The sequence below is a fragment of the Hemiscyllium ocellatum genome, chromosome 34, assembly GCF_020745735.1.
Source record: "Hemiscyllium ocellatum isolate sHemOce1 chromosome 34, sHemOce1.pat.X.cur, whole genome shotgun sequence".
NCBI lineage: Eukaryota > Metazoa > Chordata > Chondrichthyes > Orectolobiformes > Hemiscylliidae > Hemiscyllium > Hemiscyllium ocellatum.
In genome coordinates, this window is record NC_083434.1 from 13,164,792 (window position 1) to 13,186,180 (window position 21,389).

Sequence of the window (21,389 nt, forward strand, 5' to 3'; positions counted from 1 at the left end):
CAGTGGGAAGAAAGTCAATCTGCTTTTCCAATCTGCCAGGGTAAGTGACACACTCTTCTCTTCTATATCTGACAGTCACTTTCTCTCTGGCTGTACCCATCTCCTACCAAAGCTCATGTTCTAACACTCTCCCTATCTAGTGCACCATCTTCTCTCACTCGCTGACACCAACCCCAAAATAATACCACTAACTCTACATGCCCTCTGTGTTACCTACTCAGTCACTGGTAACACTTCTCCATCTGCACTAAATGTATAGGATGTGCCACACATTCATCTTTTATAAATTTATTTGAATTAACAAGTATTTTGTTTTAAATTAATCATCAAAAAATACTTCAGAGAAACTCTTGATAAATACATTTAATAACATTCATACATTTTTCAGTAAAAATAAGGCAGACATGAAAAATAGTTTACAAGGTTTTAAAACTTATGAATGCTTTCTGACACTATGTAAATCATCACAATGCAATACACAGATCTTTCTGACTAAAGGCTAACGTATTGATATATGCAAGTGGATTTTCAAAAAAATTCTTGAAAACAAAATCACACAATGGGTTTATGGCAAAGATTAGAACATGTAGATTTGTTCAAATCAGAAGAGAGAGCACTATTCCACAAAGAAAAGTGCTGTGAATTCAACTTTTCATGATTTATATCATTAATTTGGCTTAAGGACCAAGTAACTGTTGAAATTAAAAGTACACTTAACAGTAAGAATGAAACATAAAACAAGAATAGATTAGAAAACCTTCAAGCTGGGCAATTAAGTAGTAAATGCACCTTAACACAGATAAATGTGAGGTGAAGAACTTTAGTTGGAAAAGCTAAAAATATAATAGAAAATAAACTAAATGGGGGGATAGAGCAAACAATAATTCGGGTTACAGCGGACCAAAAATCTTTAAAACCAGCATCTGAGATTGATACTCAATAGATTTGGCAGCATCTGTGGGGAGAAAGCAGAATTAACATTTCAAGTTCGATCTACAGAACTGGCTTGAAGGTAGAAGACAAAGGGTGGTGTTTGCTTTTCAGAATGGAGGCTTGTGACCAGCGGTGTGCCATGAGGATCAGTGTTGGGTCCACTACTTTTTATCATTTATATAAATGATTTGGATGTGAACAGAGGAGGTATGGTCAGTAAGTTTACAGAGTGTGTGGGGGGGGGGGGAAGAGAGTGTGTGTGGGGGGGGAAGAGAGTGTGGGGGGGGGAAGAGAGTGTGGGGGGGGGAGAGAGTGTGGGGGGAGGAAGAGAGTGTGGGGGGAGGAAGAGAGAGAGTGGGGGAGAGAGAGAGAGAGAGTGGGGGAGAGAGAGAGAGAGAGAGAGAGAGAGTGTGGGGGAGAGAGAGAGAGAGAGTGGGGGAGAGAGAGAGAGAGAGAGAGAGAGAGTGGGGGAGAGAGAGAGAGAGAGAGAGAGAGTGGGGGAGAGAGAGAGAGAGAGAGAGAGTGGGAGAGAGAGAGAGAGAGAGAGGGGGAGAGAGAGAGAGAGTGGGGGAGAGAGAGAGAGAGAGAGTGGGGGAGAGAGAGAGAGAGAGTGGGGGAGAGAGAGAGAGAGAGAGAGTGGGGGAGAGAGAGAGAGAGAGAGAGAGAGTGGGGGAGAGAGAGAGAGAGAGAGAGAGTGGGGGAGAGAGAGAGAGAGAGAGAGAGTGGGGGAGAGAGAGAGAGAGAGAGAGAGAGAGAGTGGGGGAGAGAGAGAGAGAGAGAGAGAGAGAGAGAGAGAGAGAGAGTGTGGGGGAGGGAGAGAGAGAGAGAGAGAGAGAGAGAGAGTGTGTGAGAGAGTGGGGGAAGAGAGAGAGTGGAGGGAGAGACATAGACAAAGAGAGAGAGAAGACAGACAGACAGATAGACAGAGAGAGAGAGAGAGAGAGAGAGAGACAAACAGAGACAGAGAGAGAGACAGACAAACAGACAGAGAGAAAGACAGAGACAGACAGAGAGTGTGTGGGAGAGAGAGTGAGAGGAAGCAGAAACTGAATCATATTAAATTGGCAAATAGATTTTTTCCAGTACAGGCGAGACAGGAAATACCAAACTCAGTTTGATTCTATACTGGAAAGCTCCTTGGATTGTGAAATTTACTCTTCAATAGTCATATATTATCCAAAATACATGGTCAAGTGTTTTAAAGTAATTTTAAGGTATTACATTAAGTATATTAAGAAGCAACAGTTTAATATGATAAATATAAAATGGGCAAAAAACTCATATGGCCTGAGACAGTTGTGTGTGGTTTACTGGTCCTGAAATAGAAGAGGGTGATGCTGATCTCAGTGGCCAATGGTCACAATCTCTTCAAAATGGCTTATCACTCCCAGATTAGCTAAAGGGACAGATGAAGATGGTCTTCACACCAAAGAGAAAGTCTCTTGTGTGTGCTAGTCTCTTGTCCATTTGCTAAAGTAGTTTTCTCCCTTTGCTGTTTGCCTTTGTGATCCTTGGCAAGGATTAGAAGGGGGGCTTTATTCAGTTTTCTTTACTCTTTTGGAGGTGTTAAGCAGCTAGCATTGGTTCACTTCAAAAGCTTTCTTTCCATCTGAAGTATTGCTTTTTCCTTTCAAGAACCTATTTAGACCATAACGCATAGGAGCAGAAATTAGGCCATTCAATCCATCGAGTCTGCTCTGCCAGTCAATCATGGCTGGTAAATTTCTCAACCCTTTCTCCCTGTTAACCTTGATCCCCGATCTTTGCTCCACAGCGTTCTGTGGCGGTGAATTCTATAGATTGCTCACTCTCTGCCTAAACAAGTTTCTCCTTATCTCCATTCTAAAAGGTCTTCCCTTCACCCGAAGGCTTTGCCCTTGGGTCCTAATCTTTCCTATCAATGGCAACATCTTCCTAACATCCATTCTGTCCAGGCCACTGAATATTCTATACGTTTCAATTAGATCCCCCTTCCTCCCCATCCTTCAAAACTCTGTCGATTATCTTGACCCAGGGTCCTCAAATGTTCCTCATATGTTAAGCTTTTCATTACCGGCCAATCTCATGAACCTCCTCTGAACAGGACCAGTATGTCCTTCCTGAGATATGGGGCCTAAGACTGCCTTAAAGAGCCTCAGAAGTACATTCCTGTTTTTATATTCAAGTCCTCTCAAAGTAAATGCCAACATTGAATTCGTCTTCCGAACTACTGACTCAATCTGCAAGTTTACTTTGAGAGAATCCTGGACTAGAACTTCCTAGTCTCTTTGCACTTCAGACTACTGAATTTTCTCCCCATTTAGAAAATAGTCCTTCCTGATGAAGGGCTTTTGCCTGAAAGATTGATTTTCCTGCTCTTCAGATGCTGCCTATCCTTCTGTGCCTTTCCAGCACCACACTCTTGTTTCTAATCTCCAGCATCTACAGTCCTCACTTTCGCCTTGCTTCTATTCTTCCTACCACAGTGCATGACCTCACATTTTCCCACATTATATTCCATTTGCCACTTTGCCCACTCTCCTAACCTATCCAAATCCATCTGTAGGCTCCCAACCTCCTCAAATACCTTTTAATATACCTATTTCTTAGAAGATTCTGCTAATCATTTATTCAATTTTCAGTTGAGAAGAGATACATTCATGGTAATTCCTCCTTTTTTCCATCAGAAGCCCCTGAAATCAAGTTGTGACTCACCCTTTCCTAGAGCATCCTGTTTAACTGTCAGACAAATGAGTCAGCAGGTCAATTCCCACTTCCCACTCCAAATCTGGGTTAGCAAGGCCTTGCTTCAATGCTTGTACAAGAGGCAAATCCTCCGCAGAGATAGCAGTCCCTACTGTTTGTGATTGGCATAAGAGCTTCCTTTATGAAAGAGACAGAGACAGAGGCCTCTTCTTATAATATTCAATAAACATCTTAGGATCTAATCAAATTATTATCCAGATTTTAAAAAAAACACGATAGGTAGTCTGATGCAGCACACATATTCACAATGATAGCAACACAGAAAGACACAGACACACACACTCAGGACAGTTTTATAATTTCCAATTTGGCTACCTAACTTGGCATCTCAACACCTTCCACTTTAAAGTTTTGAATCATTGAGAGGCGGTCCTCCTAGTTTTGAAATGGAAACAGGCTTTCTGAAAAATGCTGTCAAGTTCACCATCTTCTGCTTTGAAAAACAGCAGCATTCTAATTTTCACTCCTCCAAGACCCAAGAAACCCAAAATAATAACTGAAGCAACATGTGACATGGTGACCTAGTTTTACATGGACAAGAGAATTAAAGTAGCAGTCTTCAACTTTCTGGGTATTTAAGGTTATGAGCCAAATTGAAACAGAGTAAGGCTTGATTTGAAATTCAACAGATTCCTTCTTTAATAATGCTTCAAATAAATGATTAGATGTGATTTGTCTGTGTTTTATGCACAGTATAGTGGATTCAACAGTTTAACATCATTTTACTCGCAGTAAATCTGAGGGTTTCTTTTCTATGACAGGCACATTGTACCATTTTGCAGACAACATATTATTCTGCTGCTTTAAAATCTACAGTCATATTTGAGCTTGAAAGATGACTTTACACAGCAATAAAGTATACTTTCAATTGCTGGAATGATTTTCACAGAAGCCGGGAGGAAATAACTGGTCAAAACGTGATCCAGAAATATAGTAACAATATGTGGAACATGAAGCATCAGAAACACATCCAAATACATTTCTGATAATTTAGATTTTTCATGATATTGCTCATTAGTATTCACTATGGTGGCATACACGTATGATAGTTACCTGCTAAACAAGCAAAGGCTAGGCTGCAATTGAAGATCATCAAAAGATATTTGTAATTTACTATAAATTTCATGCTCCAAGCTTTACTGTTTACTCTTTGAAAAAAAAACACTCACATAACCAGAAATTCTGCATTATCAATGTTAGAAAGATAACACCCAAGAAAGGAGAAACAGAAAGAAAATGAATAGCAATGCCTATCACAGTAATCTCATTGTCTCTTCTCAAAACATTTTTGTCAAAATTGAAAGCATTTACAGATTGGGGCAGTGAGGCTTCTCCAGGAACACAGAAATTATTTATGCAAATCTTTCAAATCAAATTTTCCCAACATTAATCAAATCTGTCACCCATGAACAAAAAGGTCAAATATCTAATGGGTTCAAACAAGCCAAAAGTAAAATTAACAATGTTCATAAAATCATTTATTATTTTAATATGTTCTGAGTATGAATTGTTCCTTTATGGCTCATTAATTAAAACATCATGACTCTAATTCATAAAGTTTAATTTAAACCATAAAATGCAAAATATGGCACTAATGTACAATTAAGAAGACATAGCAAATTACTTTACCTAAAGTCCATGCAAAGTAATACTTGGGTCTGGATGCGTGGACTGAGAGAAACAGATAACATAGCTTCCTGAAGAATGATGCTTCACTTATAAACTTGTCATCCACATTGTAGGAGATTGGGAAGTTCTTCGTAATGAGTGTGAACCAAACTAGACATACAAAGGTGATAACCATTTTGTTTGCTACAGCTCTCTAGAAAAATTAAACAAACCCCACAAAATATATGATGTTTAGATATTTGACAACACTGCAACAACAACAAAATATCCAGAATATAGGACAACAGGACAAAAGTGATTTATAACATAACGAAATACGAATTAAGTAGTTTCATATCAATAACAACAATATTCGAGTGGTTAATGAAACCTGGAAAAAATACATGCTCAAAAGAGTGCTGAGCATTTATTGATTACTCAGTAAAGCACAATACTTCTTATATTCATTTGTTTATCAAGAATTAAATACGTTCTGATGAAAGGCCACTGTTGGGACACACTGGCTGGATTTTTCTGCCTTGGTGGGTAATTTGAGTTGGGAAATTTGTTTTCTATCCTAACAGTTGAAAAAAGATTGGGAAAGCATGTTAGTAGACTGCACGTTCACCTGTATGATCTTGGCTGCAATCTAACCAAGCCTAATTATTTAAAATCAAAATTTACTAAGAACAACTCAGGAGGTGAGGCAGCATCTGTGGAGAGAAACAAAGTTAACATTTCAGATCATGATGACCTTTCATCAGAACACTAATCCACACGCTGCCTGACAAATATTAAAAAATATTTCATTTTGATTTTAAATTTCCATTATTCACAGCATGCTGTTTTGAAAGACTAATGAAAAGTTGCCACACGTTACATGCTGCAAGGTTCCTCTCAGCCCAAGCACAGGACAAATCTATCGATCTGAACTAACCTGTGTATAGCATTACAAACTTGAATAGCAGGATGGCAGATGTTGGAAACTTACCAACTTTTTTAAAAATTCATCAGAGAATCACTTCAAGAGTTTTAAATATGATATATTCCCGGACCAAAATACAAGTACTAAGGGAGAAGGCAGGGCAGCAAGGGTTCAGCCTGCACTTGCTTTGTACAATGCATAGCTTAAAATTTTACACTTCATGGAAGACAGAAACATAAAAAGCATCCATGTTGTTCTGCTAAAACGCACACTTCTTCAATGTTAATTCATTGTAACGCAACTGATTAACTGGGTACAGAGCTTCTAAAGCACAAATTTTTAAAGCTTGTATTACTTATAATGTGATTCCGGCCCCATTAGTTTAAATGATACTGCTATAACACGATTTTCTTACAACAAAGGATTGTACGAGAGCGAAACTACTGCATTATAGCAGAACTGACTGTACATTTTTCAAAAATGATGATGTGGAATGGATTGCCTGAAATGATATTGAAAGCAGATAAAATGCTTTTGGTAGGGAATGATAAAGAAAAGAAAACAGAACCAAGGGGATAAAAAGCATAGAACTGAAACAAATTGGATAGCTTCTTCAAAGCTCTGGCAGGGACCTATGTCTGATAAACATAGCAGCCCTTGCAAGACTGGCGTAAGTAGGAACTGTGAGAAAACTATCCACTGGCTGCAGTCACACCAAGCACAAAGAAGATGGTCGTAAATGTTAGAATTCAATTATCCCAATCCAAGGAGTTCCTCTAGGTTATTCCCTAACTTCAACCACTTTCAACTGCTTCATCGATGATCTTTCCTCCATCACAAGGTCCGAAGTTGAAATGTTTGCTGACGATCGTGCAATGTTCAGCATCATTCGTGACTCCTCAGATAATAAACCAGTCATGTCCATATTCAACAAGAACTGGATAGCATCCAGGCTTGGGCTGATAAGTGGCAAGTAACATCCAGGCAACACGACTGCCAACTTGAGAGAAACTAAACATCACCCCTATATCTTCAATGGAATTACCATCCTTGAATCCTCAATCATCAACATATGGCAGTTATCACTGATCAGAAACTGAACTTGGCCTACCCTATAATTTCTCTGGCTACAGGAGTAGTTAAAATGCTAAGAATTCTTTGGTAACCCCCTTCTTGTCTCCCCAGTACCCGTCCACCATCTAGAAAGCATAACCTCAATCACTGAGAACAACAAGGCAGCAGATAAACGGGAACGTGCAAGTTCCCCTCCAAGTCACACACCATCCTTTCTTGGAATGATATCATCATTCCATCAGTGCCAATAGGTCAAAATCCTGGAACTCCCTTACGAACAGTACTGTGGTTATCCTTACAACCCAAGGGCTGTAGCAGCTCAAGGAGACAGTTCACCATTATCTTCTCCAAGTCAAGTAGAAATGGGTAATAAATGCTGCTCTCACCATCAATGCCAACATTCCATGAATAACTTTAATAAAACACTGACATCCTGCATGCTGGTTAGGTCAAAAAAAAACTTTAAATCGAAATTTTACCATTTTTGTTTCTGACTTAGGCACATAGCTATCTACAACTCTTCAGAAGAGACTCCTCTGAAGAACACTCATATTGCATTTGAAATATTAACTATTTATCTCTCTCCACAATGCTGTTAGATCTGTTATGAATTTTCCAGCACTTTTGTGGTTTTGTAGCAGATTTACAGTATCAGCATTATTTTGCTCTAATCTGCAATATTTCCAGTTTTAAATGACAAGACAGTCAAGGCATGAATTTGGCCCATTGATGGATCCACACCGACTCATTAAGATGCTGGTGTTCCAGCACACAGAGTTACATAATGGGATTTTCTGCCTGCCGACTCATTGTATGGGGTTTCTGCCACCCTTAATCTGAGACTGTTTTAACACAGTGGTAAAGTATCAAAGAAAGTTCAGGGGAATACTGTACAACCACAATCCTAACGGGAGAATCTTAACATGTTGCAATCTTAAACATTGATGACTGAACATTTTGATTTTGCATTGTATCCTCTTTTTATTTCCTCTGAAATACTCCAGTCTGACTTAGGTGTCATCATGACTCACCTATGACTTTACGACGATCATCAGTGAAGCAGCTGAAAGTGGTTGGGATAAGCTCATTGTACCAGATCAATGTCCTGGGACTTTTCTTTTAATTCATTCACAGGATGTGTGGCACTGGCTGGGCCAGCATTTATTGCTTGTCCTTAATTGCCCCAGATTACAATTGTGAGACAACCACATGTCCGTGCATCTGGAATTACATGTAGGCCAGGCCAGGTGAAGACAGCTGTTTCCTTCCCTAAGGAGCACTGGTGCCCCCTACCGGCACATAACTGAGAGAAATGTACTCCAATAAGCACAACCACTTTTTTTTCCTTTGAATAAGAGATGTGGTGAGGGGGAGGGAGACAATTACAAGTACAGGCAAACACAGGTGAAGGCACAGCTACCAAATGGGAGAACGTACATGAAGTTTGAATTGCAGCCACAGAGCAATTTTAGAGGGTTACAGAGGTCCAGAAAGTTATGGAGAGAGGAAGGAGGAAGATATTGGAGCAGTTAAGTGGGAAATTATAAAAGATGAATTAGACCATCACGGATTGCACTTCCCTTGGAAATTACAATGCAACTTGTGAAAAAGCTAAACCTTTTTCCCAAAAAGGAAATTATTATTGTATTCTTGGTCAGAACTGATATTAATACTTTAACATACATTTGCCCTTTATATTACCGATTTTCTCTTTAACAGCATTTCAACACAGTGTATGTGCATGTGTGCTTTTGTTGGTCTATGTCCATTCAAGTGGGATATTAATGTTACAGACTGCAATATTTTTCACTTAGGCCCCCAACATGGATTAAGCGCCTCAATTTTATTTGAATATCTCTTACTGCAACAGCAGTGACATTTTCCATTTCCCATATCAATGATTTGTTTAAATTTACAGAAATTTAGGGACTGCCTTAAACTGTCGACTTTTGGATAATAAACACGGAATTGAGATTTCTCTCACTTACTTGACATAGGATCCTCACAGCCCGCAAATAGAATAGTCTTCTATCCAGTCAGTTTTGATTGAATCTACACACTAGTCCCAGAAGTGAAAGTCCAGTACCTAAATCATTGCAAACTAGTTCCCAAAAGTCCATTTTGCAACTTGGTTATAATTTAGTTTCTTTACCAGCAATACACCATGAATATAATTATTGTCATTGTATACATACCAATGGGGAAGGATCAGGAAACTTGCTAAAGCCTTTTTGCTTCCAATGTTCTTCTATTAGTTTCATGTCTATATGGTTTCCTTCAATAAACGCAATATAGTCCTTGTAATTGCTGGCAGGTCCAGCCAAAATACCTAGAAAATTCAGGTGATAGCTGCAATACTCTAGTAAAGTAGGCCTTGAGCTGTAAATATAAACAAGAAAGCATCACAATAGGTGCACTGTAGCAAACAATAGGCATAAAAGAGAGTTTAAAAAGTACATATTCAATCCTGGGCACAAATCTTGTTTGTCCTTCAAAGAAAGAAGGGATGGCAAGCAGGTGTTATATAATCCATCTGAAATAAAATCCTTGGTTTAATGTTTAGTTTGGTACAATGTAGGATGTGGAGATGGGTAAAAGTCAAAACAACTGAGGGTAAGCTGATGGGGCAGTAACTGGCCGATTGGACTTGTTTAGTTTTTTACGGATAGGATACAATCTGTCAGTCTTCCAAAGTGGCTAGAGATGCAGCTAATTCTGGAGCACAATCTTGAGATATCCTCAGGATGTTTTCAGGACTCTCAGCCTTTGCTGCATCCAGTGTGCTGTGCCATTTTATGATATCACATTGAGCAAATGGCATTGTAAAGACTGGTGAGAGGTTAGGAAGCAAGTTACTTTGTTTTTGTTTTTGCTTGACACCACTCCCAAATGTTTCTCCCCAGATCTGAATTTGCTTCAAAAACATTCAGTAAACTGGCAACAAATGCTGGCCTAGCCAGTAGCACTCTCACAGATTGCAATTTTTTTTTATATCAGTTCTAATGAAAGTCCTTTAACCTCCAACATATTAGGTCTATTTCTTGCTCCACTGTTGCAAAACAAGAAGTGAAGCTGGACATCAAGCAAGCAGTATTTTCAATTCTTCCCAGCAGACATAATTTTAACACTGGCATAAGTCACAGGATAAACTTAAGTCACCTTGGTCACACAGACATAAGGAGAACCAAACCAAAACAGAAAATAACAAAGTGAGCAAGGAAAAATTGAAGAATGAGACAATTAAACACTTGATGCAACATCACAATGTTACACACCACCTTTTCCCCTTCCAAATCTGTGATCTCTGTCACCTAGAACAATAAGGGCAACAGATGCAAAGGAGCACCATCACCTGCAAATTCCCTTCCTAGCCACACACCATCCGGACTTGGAAATATAATGACCATTCCTTCAACATCATTGGCTCAAAATCCTGAACGTCCCTTCTTAACAGGACAGTAGGGTGTCCCTACAGCCCAGGGACTGCAGTGATTCGAGAAGGCAGCTTACTACCACCTTCTGGGGCAATTAGGGATGGGTAGTAAATGTTGGCCTAGCCAGTGACACTCTCATAGATTGCAAAGATTCAAAGAAACTTGGATTCCATGGATGATTACAATAAAAGATAAAGACCCAAGCTCATCCAATCCAGTCCAGGAGGGAAGAAACAACGTCTCAAAGTGTGTGGGGATGGGAAAACCAAAAATGGAAACGTGCAATCAAAAACAACAAACCAAATTTCACACAACTTGTGTGGCAGTGCTCTGTGATCAGTACTTTGTCCCCATTATAACAAAAGTAAGGCGCAGGGAAAGCCAAAGGAGGAGAAAAAGGGAAAGTTCCAGAACATCTAAAATGATATTGATTTAATTTTGTTTTCGCTCATCTCTCCCTCAATCCCATACTAATTTCCACACGTAAAGGCAAGAAAACATTTGCTCTCAGCCCAGTCTATCAATGTCATTCTTTAAGCCATGAAGGTTTATGTTACTTCGGGTTATGGATCTCCTAACATTTCATCTTGTGTTAAGAGGAAGGGAGCTGGAAATGACAATAAAAGGAAAGCAACTTGTCTTTGTTAAATTGCTACATTGACATTAAAAAGTGCAATTATTCACAAGGAACATTCATGTGAGTTCTTTATTTTAAGGTAAGATGATATGCACATAATATTCATGAAGAGGCTGTGAGGCACCTGTTTGACTTCAAACACTGCTGTTTTCAGACTGACTGCATGATATGGGATTATATCATACCCTGCCAAGATCAGTTATGACTGGTAATAGTTTAAGGCCCGTCTCCTGAGAAAGGTATATCACAACAGTCATCCGGCACAACTTTATGCTGTGACCTATTGTTTGAGAAACATTAATATAACATACAACGCATTTTCTTTCATTTCTTTTATAAAATACATATATGTGCCATCATGACTCTAATTCATATTTTCTAAGTAAATGGAAAGCCCCATAACTTCTCAAAATACACCGTATTCCATTTACAATGTACTCTCAGTGGTCTGACTACATTTCGTAAATCATTAAGAAAAAAATTATGACGTATTAACTTAGAAGTAACTTTTAACATATAAATACATAGAAGGAAAGTCAACTGTGGGTTTCGTTAACCTACCTAACAGCAAGACGGCGTTGTTCAACAGTAAGTTCTTCCTCTTTACGTCCCAGCCCTATTGAAAATTAGAAAAAAAGTGACCAATACATAACATAAGTGAAGAGTACGTCTATACTGTTAAAACTAGAGTGCGAACACAACCAGTAACTCCTATAAAATTGCTTTATATTCCATTAACAGTGATGCAGAACTCATACAAATACTAGTCATCAAAGCTTAAATGATTAAAAGTGACAGGTACACATACAGAATTCAAATATCCCCTACCTCGAACAGAGGCTCCTCACCTGGGTTACCCAACTTCCCAACAACAAATCTTTCATTTTCCCTGACAGTGGAGTATAGTCATTGGTCAACTGTATTAATTGTGTGCCAAGTAAATTAAGATTTCCTAATAGGCCAAGATGTGTTTACCCTTGCTCTAGAACAAAGTGTCACCTTAACATTTGAACTAAAACAACATTGGAGTTATAACTTTGCTTAAACATGCTTTAAAACAGCTCTTCTTGCACACAAATAATCTTTGTAACACAATGCTTGAATCTACTAGTTTTACTGACCAGATATATCACTGCATACAGTTAAGCTGCTTGAAATAAAATGATTCTTAATAAGTTACTGTATAGCAGCTAATTTTAAAAAATTAAAGTTAATCTTTAAATGGGCAATTATTTTTACAGTGATTTTGGCTGTTGTATGCATATTACTTTTGTGTATTTATCTATAGTTAAAAATCACACAACACCAGGTTATAATCCAACAGGTTTATTTGGAAGCACTAGCTTTCGGAGTGCTGTGCCTTCATCAGATAGACGTGGAACAGGATCATAAGACACAGAACTTATAGCAAAAGATTTTGCTATAATAAACCTGTTGGACTGTAACCATCTGTTGTGTGATTTTTAACTTTGTCCGCCCAGTCCAGCACTGACACCTCCACATTATATTTATATATCACAAAATTCAACACAATATGAACAGCAATGTTTTCACAAAATCTGAAGAGAGAAAAAAGGTCAAGACTTAAATGTAAAAGAGTGCAAGAAAACAGTCAGGAACACAACAATAAAGGAATTGAAGACTGGGCTACTATGTAATAGAATAAGATTTCATGCCAATAATTCCCATACAAGGAGTTCTCAGTCTTAGTTATTTTACCACCCTTTTCCCACCTCAGCAAACATACAAACAGCCTAAAGTTTCAGCATTTTCAGAAGCAGACCACAAGCTTCATTTTCAACGCTTTTACTGATGGTCCTTTAACAACATGGGGAGGCACTGACATGGTGGTAATGTCACTGGACTAGTAAATCAAAGGCTCAGGCTAATGCTTTGAGGACACAGGTTCAAGTCAATTTCAAATGTTGCTGAGAGCGGACTTACACTACTTGGAGCCAGCCTGCATCTTTCAAATGGGAGCATTTAGCCTGAAACAGGTGCTGGAAGTCTCTGGGGAGAAGTGTCAGACCTACAAGAGTAAAAATGAGATAACAGTGCAGACCATATTCTTTTAGCTTCTCAGATGCAATACTGGAAGCCTCAGCATTGGAAGTGGATTAAAAGAAAGAGGTTCTCCACCAAAATAGGCCAGCACATCTACAAGACAGAGACCGAGAATGTCACGGGGAGCATATACCCATCAGAATCAATACAGGCACTCCAGTCCAGTGAATCTGATTGAAAGAAATTGAATAAGCTCACACAATTGATCAAGGTCAGTAAATGCATCTTCAACTGCCATATTTTACCAACAACTCAAATCTCTCATTCATCCTTAAATGCTCCACACTATCTCAGATTTTCATTGCCAGCTACTTAACCATGAACAGTTACATTACTAAAATATGTTGGGAGTAGCTAGGTCATGGATCATGCATTTTAAATACATTATTAGTTTAGGAATTTAATTTCAAGGTGTAGGCTGAAATAGCACAAGTAAAAAGGCAAGAGGCAGCACGGTGGCACAGTGGTTAGCACTGCTGCCTCACAGTGCCAGAGGCCCGGGTTCAATTCCCGCCTCAGGCGACTGACTGTGTGGAGTTTGCACGTTCTCCCCGTGTCTGCGTGGGTTTCCTCCGGGTGCTCCGGTTTCCTCCCACAGTCACAAAGATGTGCGGGTCAGGTGAATTGGCCATGCTAAATTGCCCGTAGTGTTAGGTAAGGGGTAAATGTAAGGGCACGGGTGGGTTGCGCTTCGGCGGGTCGGTGTGGACTTGTTGGGCCGAAGGGCCTGTTTCCACACTGTAAGTAATCTAATCTATAAAACTAGGAGACAGTGTGGACGGCAGATGGTGAAGAAATCAGAGTTGATGAAGCGTGGCACTGGAAAAGGCGTAGCAGGTCAGGCAGCATCCAAGGAGCAAAAGTGTCGACATTTCAGGCAGGTAGGCTTCCTTTTAAAGGAAAAGTTGAAATGTGGACCTGGATTTTCACAAGAATGGTAGGTTTCTCAATTGTTACAAAATAAAGGTCATACCGGAAAATCAGAAGTTCTGCTCCCAAATACATTTCCCATATGTGCACACTTTGGAATGGGAAAGATATAGGAGGGAGCTGCTCTATAAATTAGCAATTGCCTCTACTCGTGTCAGATTTCAGTCTCATGTCTGGAACACTACGTGCACAGTTTACACCTGGCAGGAGCAGGTTTGAAGTTTGTGCATTTTTTGAATAGCCTGGGTGCCCTTTGGAGAAGGGCAGATGACTTAGCATTAAAGTTGTCTTGGTTAATTAATCATGGGGGAGCAGTACGCAATGAAGAACAGACTGGTTAACCCTCTGACCCAGAGTTTGCATGAGGGCAATATTCCTACTGGGTTTTAAAACTCTCTTTTGAGCCAGTAGCAGCCTGTTTTTCAGGTTACACAAGTTTCATAGCATTTTACAAAAGAGAAACGAAGTCCTCATTTAAAAGAAACCTTCGTGATTCATAATATGCACACATGGTGTGCCATATTTTAAATGTTAAATTACTAAGTTGCCCACATTACAAAAACCCTCGAGTCATAAATCAGTGACAAATAGAAAATAAAGAACAATAAGAAATAAGTTTACCACTGTAGTCAGCCAAAAATGAAATAAGACCTGACTTTGGGAATCTGTTGCTTGGAGCCACAGCCTAAAAACGCAATCCATGCTTTTTTCAACATGAGCCAGTAAACACTGAACACATGCACTATTGCTGCTCCAACCAAAAGTTATAATTTAAAACAGACCTTACATATTTATCTCAATTTCCTGACTAGCCTCCTCCTTTATTTCTTCAAAATTAAAATATATCTAAAGTTCCCTTGTATTCAGATTTTCTCCAATCTCTGGTGCCTTCTCCAGCCCGATAACCAATGAGATCACTGCACTTATCCAATTATCTTCTCTTGCACATTCCCAATATTCATCACTTCACCATCACTGGCCTTGCCTGCAACGATGCCCCGCAGAAGTCTTGTGAGAAACATTATAGGTTATGGAGTAAACAAGACAGTAGTAAGCTGGATGCAGAATTGGCTGAGGGATAGAAAACAAAAAGGTAATGGTGAATAGATAATGTTCTGCCTGAAGGAAAATTTGAAGTCCAGTTCCCCAGGGGTCAGTTTTGGGATCCTGGTCCTGATGTACATTAATGATCCAGATCTTGATGTGCAGGGAACAATTTCCAAACTTCCAGATGAGACAAAACCAGAGAATCCTGTAAATTGTGAGAAGGATTGTGAGAAAGAACTTATCATGGCCAAATTGGTGTAGTGACATTTAGATGAGGTTCAACGCAAACAAGTGTGAGGTGATTTTATTTGTAGTAGCAAAAACATGGAAATGCAGTATAAAACAAAGAGCATTCAAAACAAACAGTTAGTAAAATATACAGTATCCAAGGCTTAATTAATAGAGGTGAAAGTGAGGACTGCAGATATTAGGGAGTCAGAGTCAAAAAGCGTGATACTGGAAAATGCACAGGATGTCAGTCAGTATCCAAGTAGCAGGAGAGTCTATGTTTCAGACATTAGCCCTTCATCAGGAATGTGGAGGCGGAAGGGGGTTGAGAGATAAATAGAGGGGTGGGAATGGGACTGAGAGAAAGACAGGTGGGATGGCTATACTAGATGCAGGTAGGAAATGACAGTGATTGGTCAGGGGGAAGGGTGAAGTGGATAGATGGCAAGAAAGATGGACAGGTAGGTCAGGTCAAGAGAGCGGTGCCGAGTTGGCAGGTTGGATCTGGGATAAGATGGGGGTTAGGAAGATTTGGAAATTGATGAAGTTAATGTTGATGCTTTGTGGTTGTAGGGTCACAAGGTGTTCTTCCTCCAGTCGGCAGGTGGCTTTGATTTGGCAGTGGAGGTGGCCCAGGATTTGCATGTCCTTGGAAGAGTGGGAGGGGGAGTGGAAGTGATCGGGCCACAGGGCAATGGGGTTGTTTGGTGCATGTGTCCTAGAGACGATTCCTGAACTACACCACGTGGTGGCCTCCTGTCTCCCTGATACAGAGACGACCACATCGAGAGCAACGGATGCAGTTAATGAGGGTGGATCCGTAGGAAAATCTCTGCCGGACTTGAAATGATCCTTTCGGGCCTTGGATCGAGTTAAAAGGGGAGGTGTGGCAGTGGTTGGGGACTAGTTATGCTGGCAGGTGAGGAAGAAACAGAGGGCTTTTAGGCCTTCATCATGAGGGATGGATGTGTATAGAAACTGGACGTCCATGGTGAAAGAGCTGTTGGGGGCCTGGGAATCAAAAGTCATGTGGGAAGCGGAAGTTGTGGGTGGTGTCCTGGATGTATGTGGGGAGTTCGTGGACCAAAGGGGACAGGACAGAGTTGAGATGTGAGGAGATGGGTTCAGTGGGGCAGGAGCAAACAAGAGACAATCGGTCGACTGGGGCAGTCAGTTTTGTAAGAGGTAAAAGGTAGAACTGGATGGTGTAGGTTGGAGGCAGTAGATGGGAGATCCTCGGAGGTGATGAGGTTGTCGATGGTCTTGGTGATGAGAGATCGAAACTTAGGGGGAGGTATCCGTGAGTTGGCTCATGGCTTCAGCAAGCTAGAGGTTAGTGTTTCACACTACCATTGTGGCGTCCCTTGTCAACTAGTTTATTAGCGAGGTTGGGGTTGGGGTTGGAGTGGAGGGAGTGGAGGGGTGTGCATTGCAAGGGTGAGAGGTTGGAGTGGGTGAGAGGGGTGGACAGGTTGAGGTGGTCAATGTTGCAATGGCAGTTGGAAATGAAGAGGTCAAAGGAGGTTGAGTAAGAGTCCAGGTCAGGGTGTCCGAGAGAATGGGGTATAGTGGAAATGGAAGAAGTGGTCTTCGCAGGGTGGGTGGGAGTCACGATCGAAAAAGTAGGCCCAGTGGCAGAGGTGGTGGAAGAAAAATTCAATATCGGAGCACGTACAGAATACCTTGACAAAGGGGCACAGTGAGATGAAGACAAGACCTTTACTGAGGACTGATGGAGAAGGTCGGTGGGGATAGTGAATACCTGGCAGGGCTTGGAGCTGGAGCCTTGTCTAGAGCTGGCGTTGGGAATGGAGGTGGAGACTGTCTCTGGATTGGGGGCGGTCCTGTGATCATTGGTGATGCCCGCAGTCACTTGACCAGTGGTGACTGTGGAAGCAGCGTGGTTGATATCATTAGAGGAATTGACATGCACGGCTACAGTTGTGGGGACAGAAGTGGCAACTGTGGGGGCAGAAGTGATATTCTCAGTGATGTACATGGAGGTAGTAGCCACAGGAATGGCGTGGTTGGCAGTGTTCTGCTAAGTGATATCAGCGGGGGTGAAAGTAGCATGTTCAGCAGCATCTGTGGAGGCAGAAGTGAAGTGGTCGGTTGTGTTCGCGGAAGCAGTGTTTTCGGCAGCATTCATGGAGGCAGCATGGCCAGCAGCCACCATAGCTGTGACAGCAGCTTCTGTTTAAGTGATGTCATTATTTATGGCAGTACTGGTCGCTGTAGTGGCCTCCTGGTTAATGGTGTCTAGCTGGTTCTGGACAGGGTCAGGGAAAGTCTGGAGCGGATGAGGTTTCCCAGGTTTTAGGCAGATCCGGGCGGTGTGAGGTTGGGGAACTATGATGGGAGATCCCCTGAGGTAATGAGGTTGTGAATGGTCTGGGAGATGATGGTTTGGTGAAGAGAGTTGGAGTCTAGTTCAAGGGAGTGGTAGGAGGAGGTATAAGCGAGTTGGCGTCTGGCTTCAGTGACAGAGGTCGATGCTATACTGTAACTACACCGGTACCATCTCTCACTTTGTCCTCCGTTACATTGATGACTGTATCGGTGCCACCTCGTGCACCCACGAGGAGGTTGAACATACCATCAACTTCACTAACATCTTCCATCTGTCCTCAAGTTCATATGGACCATCTCCAACATCTCCCTCCCCTTCTACACCTCTCCATCTCTGTTTCCAGCGACCAACCCAACAAAGACATATTTCAAACCCAACTCCCACAGCAACCTAGACTACACCACTCCCCACTTTTCCTCCTGTAAAAATGCGATGCCTTACTCCCAATTCCTCCACCTCCATTGTACCTGCTCCTGCAAGGAGCAATTCCAATCCAGGTCATCCCAGATGTCCTCTTTTAATTTACCCTCTGACGTGATCAACAACGCCCTCCATCACATCTCTGCCCTCTCATTGCATCCCCCCCCAACAGCAACAAGGATAGAACCCCCGGTCGTCACCTTCTACCCCATGAATTTCCAGATACAGCGGATTATCCTCTAGCATTTTCTTCACCTACAGTCAGACCCCACCACCAAAAATATACTTCCTTCACCATCCCTATCTGTGTTTCACAGAGACCATTCTCTCGGAGACTCCCTTGTTAGGTCCACGTTCCCCACCAACCCAATCTCTACACCTAGCACTTTCACCTGCCACCACATGATGCACAAAACCTATGCCCACACCTATCCCCTCACCTCCGTCCAAGGCCCTAAAGGATCATTTCAAATCTGGCAAAGATTTTGCTATGCATCCTCCCACCTCATTTATTGCATCCGTTGCTCACGATGTGGTCTCCTCTACATCGAGGAGACCAAGTGCCGACTTGTGGACCGGTTCAGTGAATATCTCTGGCTTGCATGCACCAAATAACCCCATTGCCTTATGGCTAACTCCCCCTCCCATTCCTCCAAGGACATGCAAATCCAGGGCCAACTCCACCGCCAAATCAAAGCCACCTGCTGGTAGGTAGAAAACACCTCATCTTCTACCTCGGGATACTACAACCACATGACATCAACTCTGACTTCATCAGTTTCCAAAGCTCCCCATTACCCCTTCATCCCAGAAGCAACCTGCAATCAGCCCTCTTGATCTGACCTGTCTATCTTTTCTCCCACCTATCCACTCCACCCTCCCCATCAACCTATCACTATCACTTTCCACCTGCATCCACCTACTGCCATCCAATCAACCTTTCTCCTAGCCCCACTCTTTCACTCCCCTGTTTATTTCTCAGCCCCCTTCTTCTTCCACATTCCTGATAAAGGGCTAATGCCCAAAACGTCGACTCTCCTGCTCCTCGGATGCTGCCTGACCTGCTATTCTTTTCCAGCACCACACTTTCTGACTCCTTCATTAATGGGAGGTGTAGAGTACAACAGCAAGGAAGCTATGCTGAATTCACATAAGACACTAGTTAGATCTGAGCTGGGATATTATATTTATAGTGCCGGGCACTATACTTTTGGTAAGGCATAAATACCTTGGAGAGAATGTAGAAGAATGGTTCCAGGAATGAGTAACTTCCATTATGCAAATAGATTAGAGAAGTTGGCACTGTTTTCCTTGGCAAGGAGAGAACTAAGAGAAGATTAAATAGAGTAGGAACAGAGTAGATAGGGAAAAACTGCACAGGTATAAATACATTTGCAAAATAAGCAAACATCAAGTGAGAAAAAACTTGTTCATTGCAAATGATTATGGTGTGCAGCATGTTGGAATTTGGACACCTTAATACAACTGTGTACTTTTTGTATTCCATATTTAGCATTTCCTGAGTAGGATTAAACCTCATTTAACAGTGTTACAATTGTAACTAGCCCACTACAAGTATAAATAAAAGATTTATCAAGTGCCACACTGCCATATCACAAATAGTGTTTTGGAAAATAATAAGTTTTTGTTGCTGAAAGGCATTCAAACTAACTTCCAAGTAGAGGTGAGCAAGGGAACAACAGTTATCCAATGTCATAAGTAGCAGCTCCATAGTCAATGGCCAAAAGGATTCAGATAATTTATTGAGAAAGCGTAAGCGACAGCCTCTAGAACAAGGGTATACCAACAAGTGCTCAGATGCAGACTTGTAAGTGACAGTCCTCATCAGGAAACTGTTTTCTCCAGATGGACAATGGACCAAAAGTCAAAGGGGAAGACCCAGGGGCGAGTTCCCTAGTACTTTGGCCAGACAGCAGGATGCTGACTTCACAACATTAAACGATAACAACACAATCTATTTGTCCTCTGGTATGAGGACATATGGTATGACCCCAACTGTCATAGTTGTTTTCTAATTAACGAAAGTGCTGCTTCTTAACAAACTCCATAAACTTTCAAAATTGCTACAAAATGTGACTGCCTATTTTAGGAAAGAACCCCCCCTCCCCCCAAATCAATTAATAAACTGAGCTTGGAAGTGTGGTAAAGCCAGATTGAATTGAGACATTCATGAGGGCATGAAATAGAAACAATAGTCAGGGTTATGTAGAAAAGGCAACAGAGTGGTACAGCTCATGATGCTCACAAAAAACAGATTGCTGGAGAAACTCAGCAGGTCTGGCAGCATCTGTGGAAGAAAGCAGAGTTAATGTTTTGAATCTGGTGATTCTTCATCAGAACCATGAAAAATTAGAAATAAAGTAGTATTTGCACTGAATATGAGGTTGGTTGGGGAAGGGAAGAAGTGTGTGGACGATTGGGAGGTTGTGAGTGAATTGGTGGAGATGGAGCCCAGAGAGAAGGAGAGATAAAAAGGGTGGATCAACAAGATTATGGATAGTGAGCTACGACAGAAGAAAAACTAAACATTTTGTGATAATAAGAGCCAAGAGTAAGAAAGAATAGGTGAGAACAGGTGAATGTCATAACAAGAGTGGGTGTGTGATGGGGTATAGAAAAACAGAAGGATGGAATCAGGCTCTGCAGTTATTGAACTTGACTGTATAGGCTACAAGGTCCCCAAGTGACAAACAAGATGATGTTTTTCAAATGTTTTCTCAGAGTCGCTGAAATACTGCTTTGTTCTAAGTCATGATGCTCATTCAGAAAGCCAGTACAGACAAGATGGGTCAAACTCCTCCTTTTGCACTGTAACAATTCTGTACTTTGATAAGCTCCATACGTCGTGAGCTCTGCAACTGACACTCCTAACCAATCTATACCTCTCTCCCTTTAAAATCTTCCAACAAGCTATAAGGTATCTGCCTGAATATTACGTCATATGGACAGATGACAAATTTCATTTGATAACAC

General features: G+C 41.2%; 1 protein-coding gene across 3 annotated transcripts in view; it reads right to left on the minus strand.

The window, feature by feature from the left end:
- Positions 1–21,389, minus strand: part of mboat1 (membrane bound O-acyltransferase domain containing 1) — a 127,737-nt gene that overhangs the window by 31,269 nt on the left and 75,079 nt on the right. For all 3 annotated transcript variants that reach the window (XM_060849880.1, XM_060849879.1, XM_060849881.1), the window contains 3 exons: positions 11,918–11,972; positions 9,481–9,664; positions 5,308–5,500 (listed from right to left, as the gene is read on the minus strand). In XM_060849880.1, the coding sequence (XP_060705863.1) occupies positions 5,308–5,500; positions 9,481–9,664; positions 11,918–11,972 (432 nt within the window). The remainder of the gene's footprint in view (positions 1–5,307; positions 5,501–9,480; positions 9,665–11,917; positions 11,973–21,389) is intronic.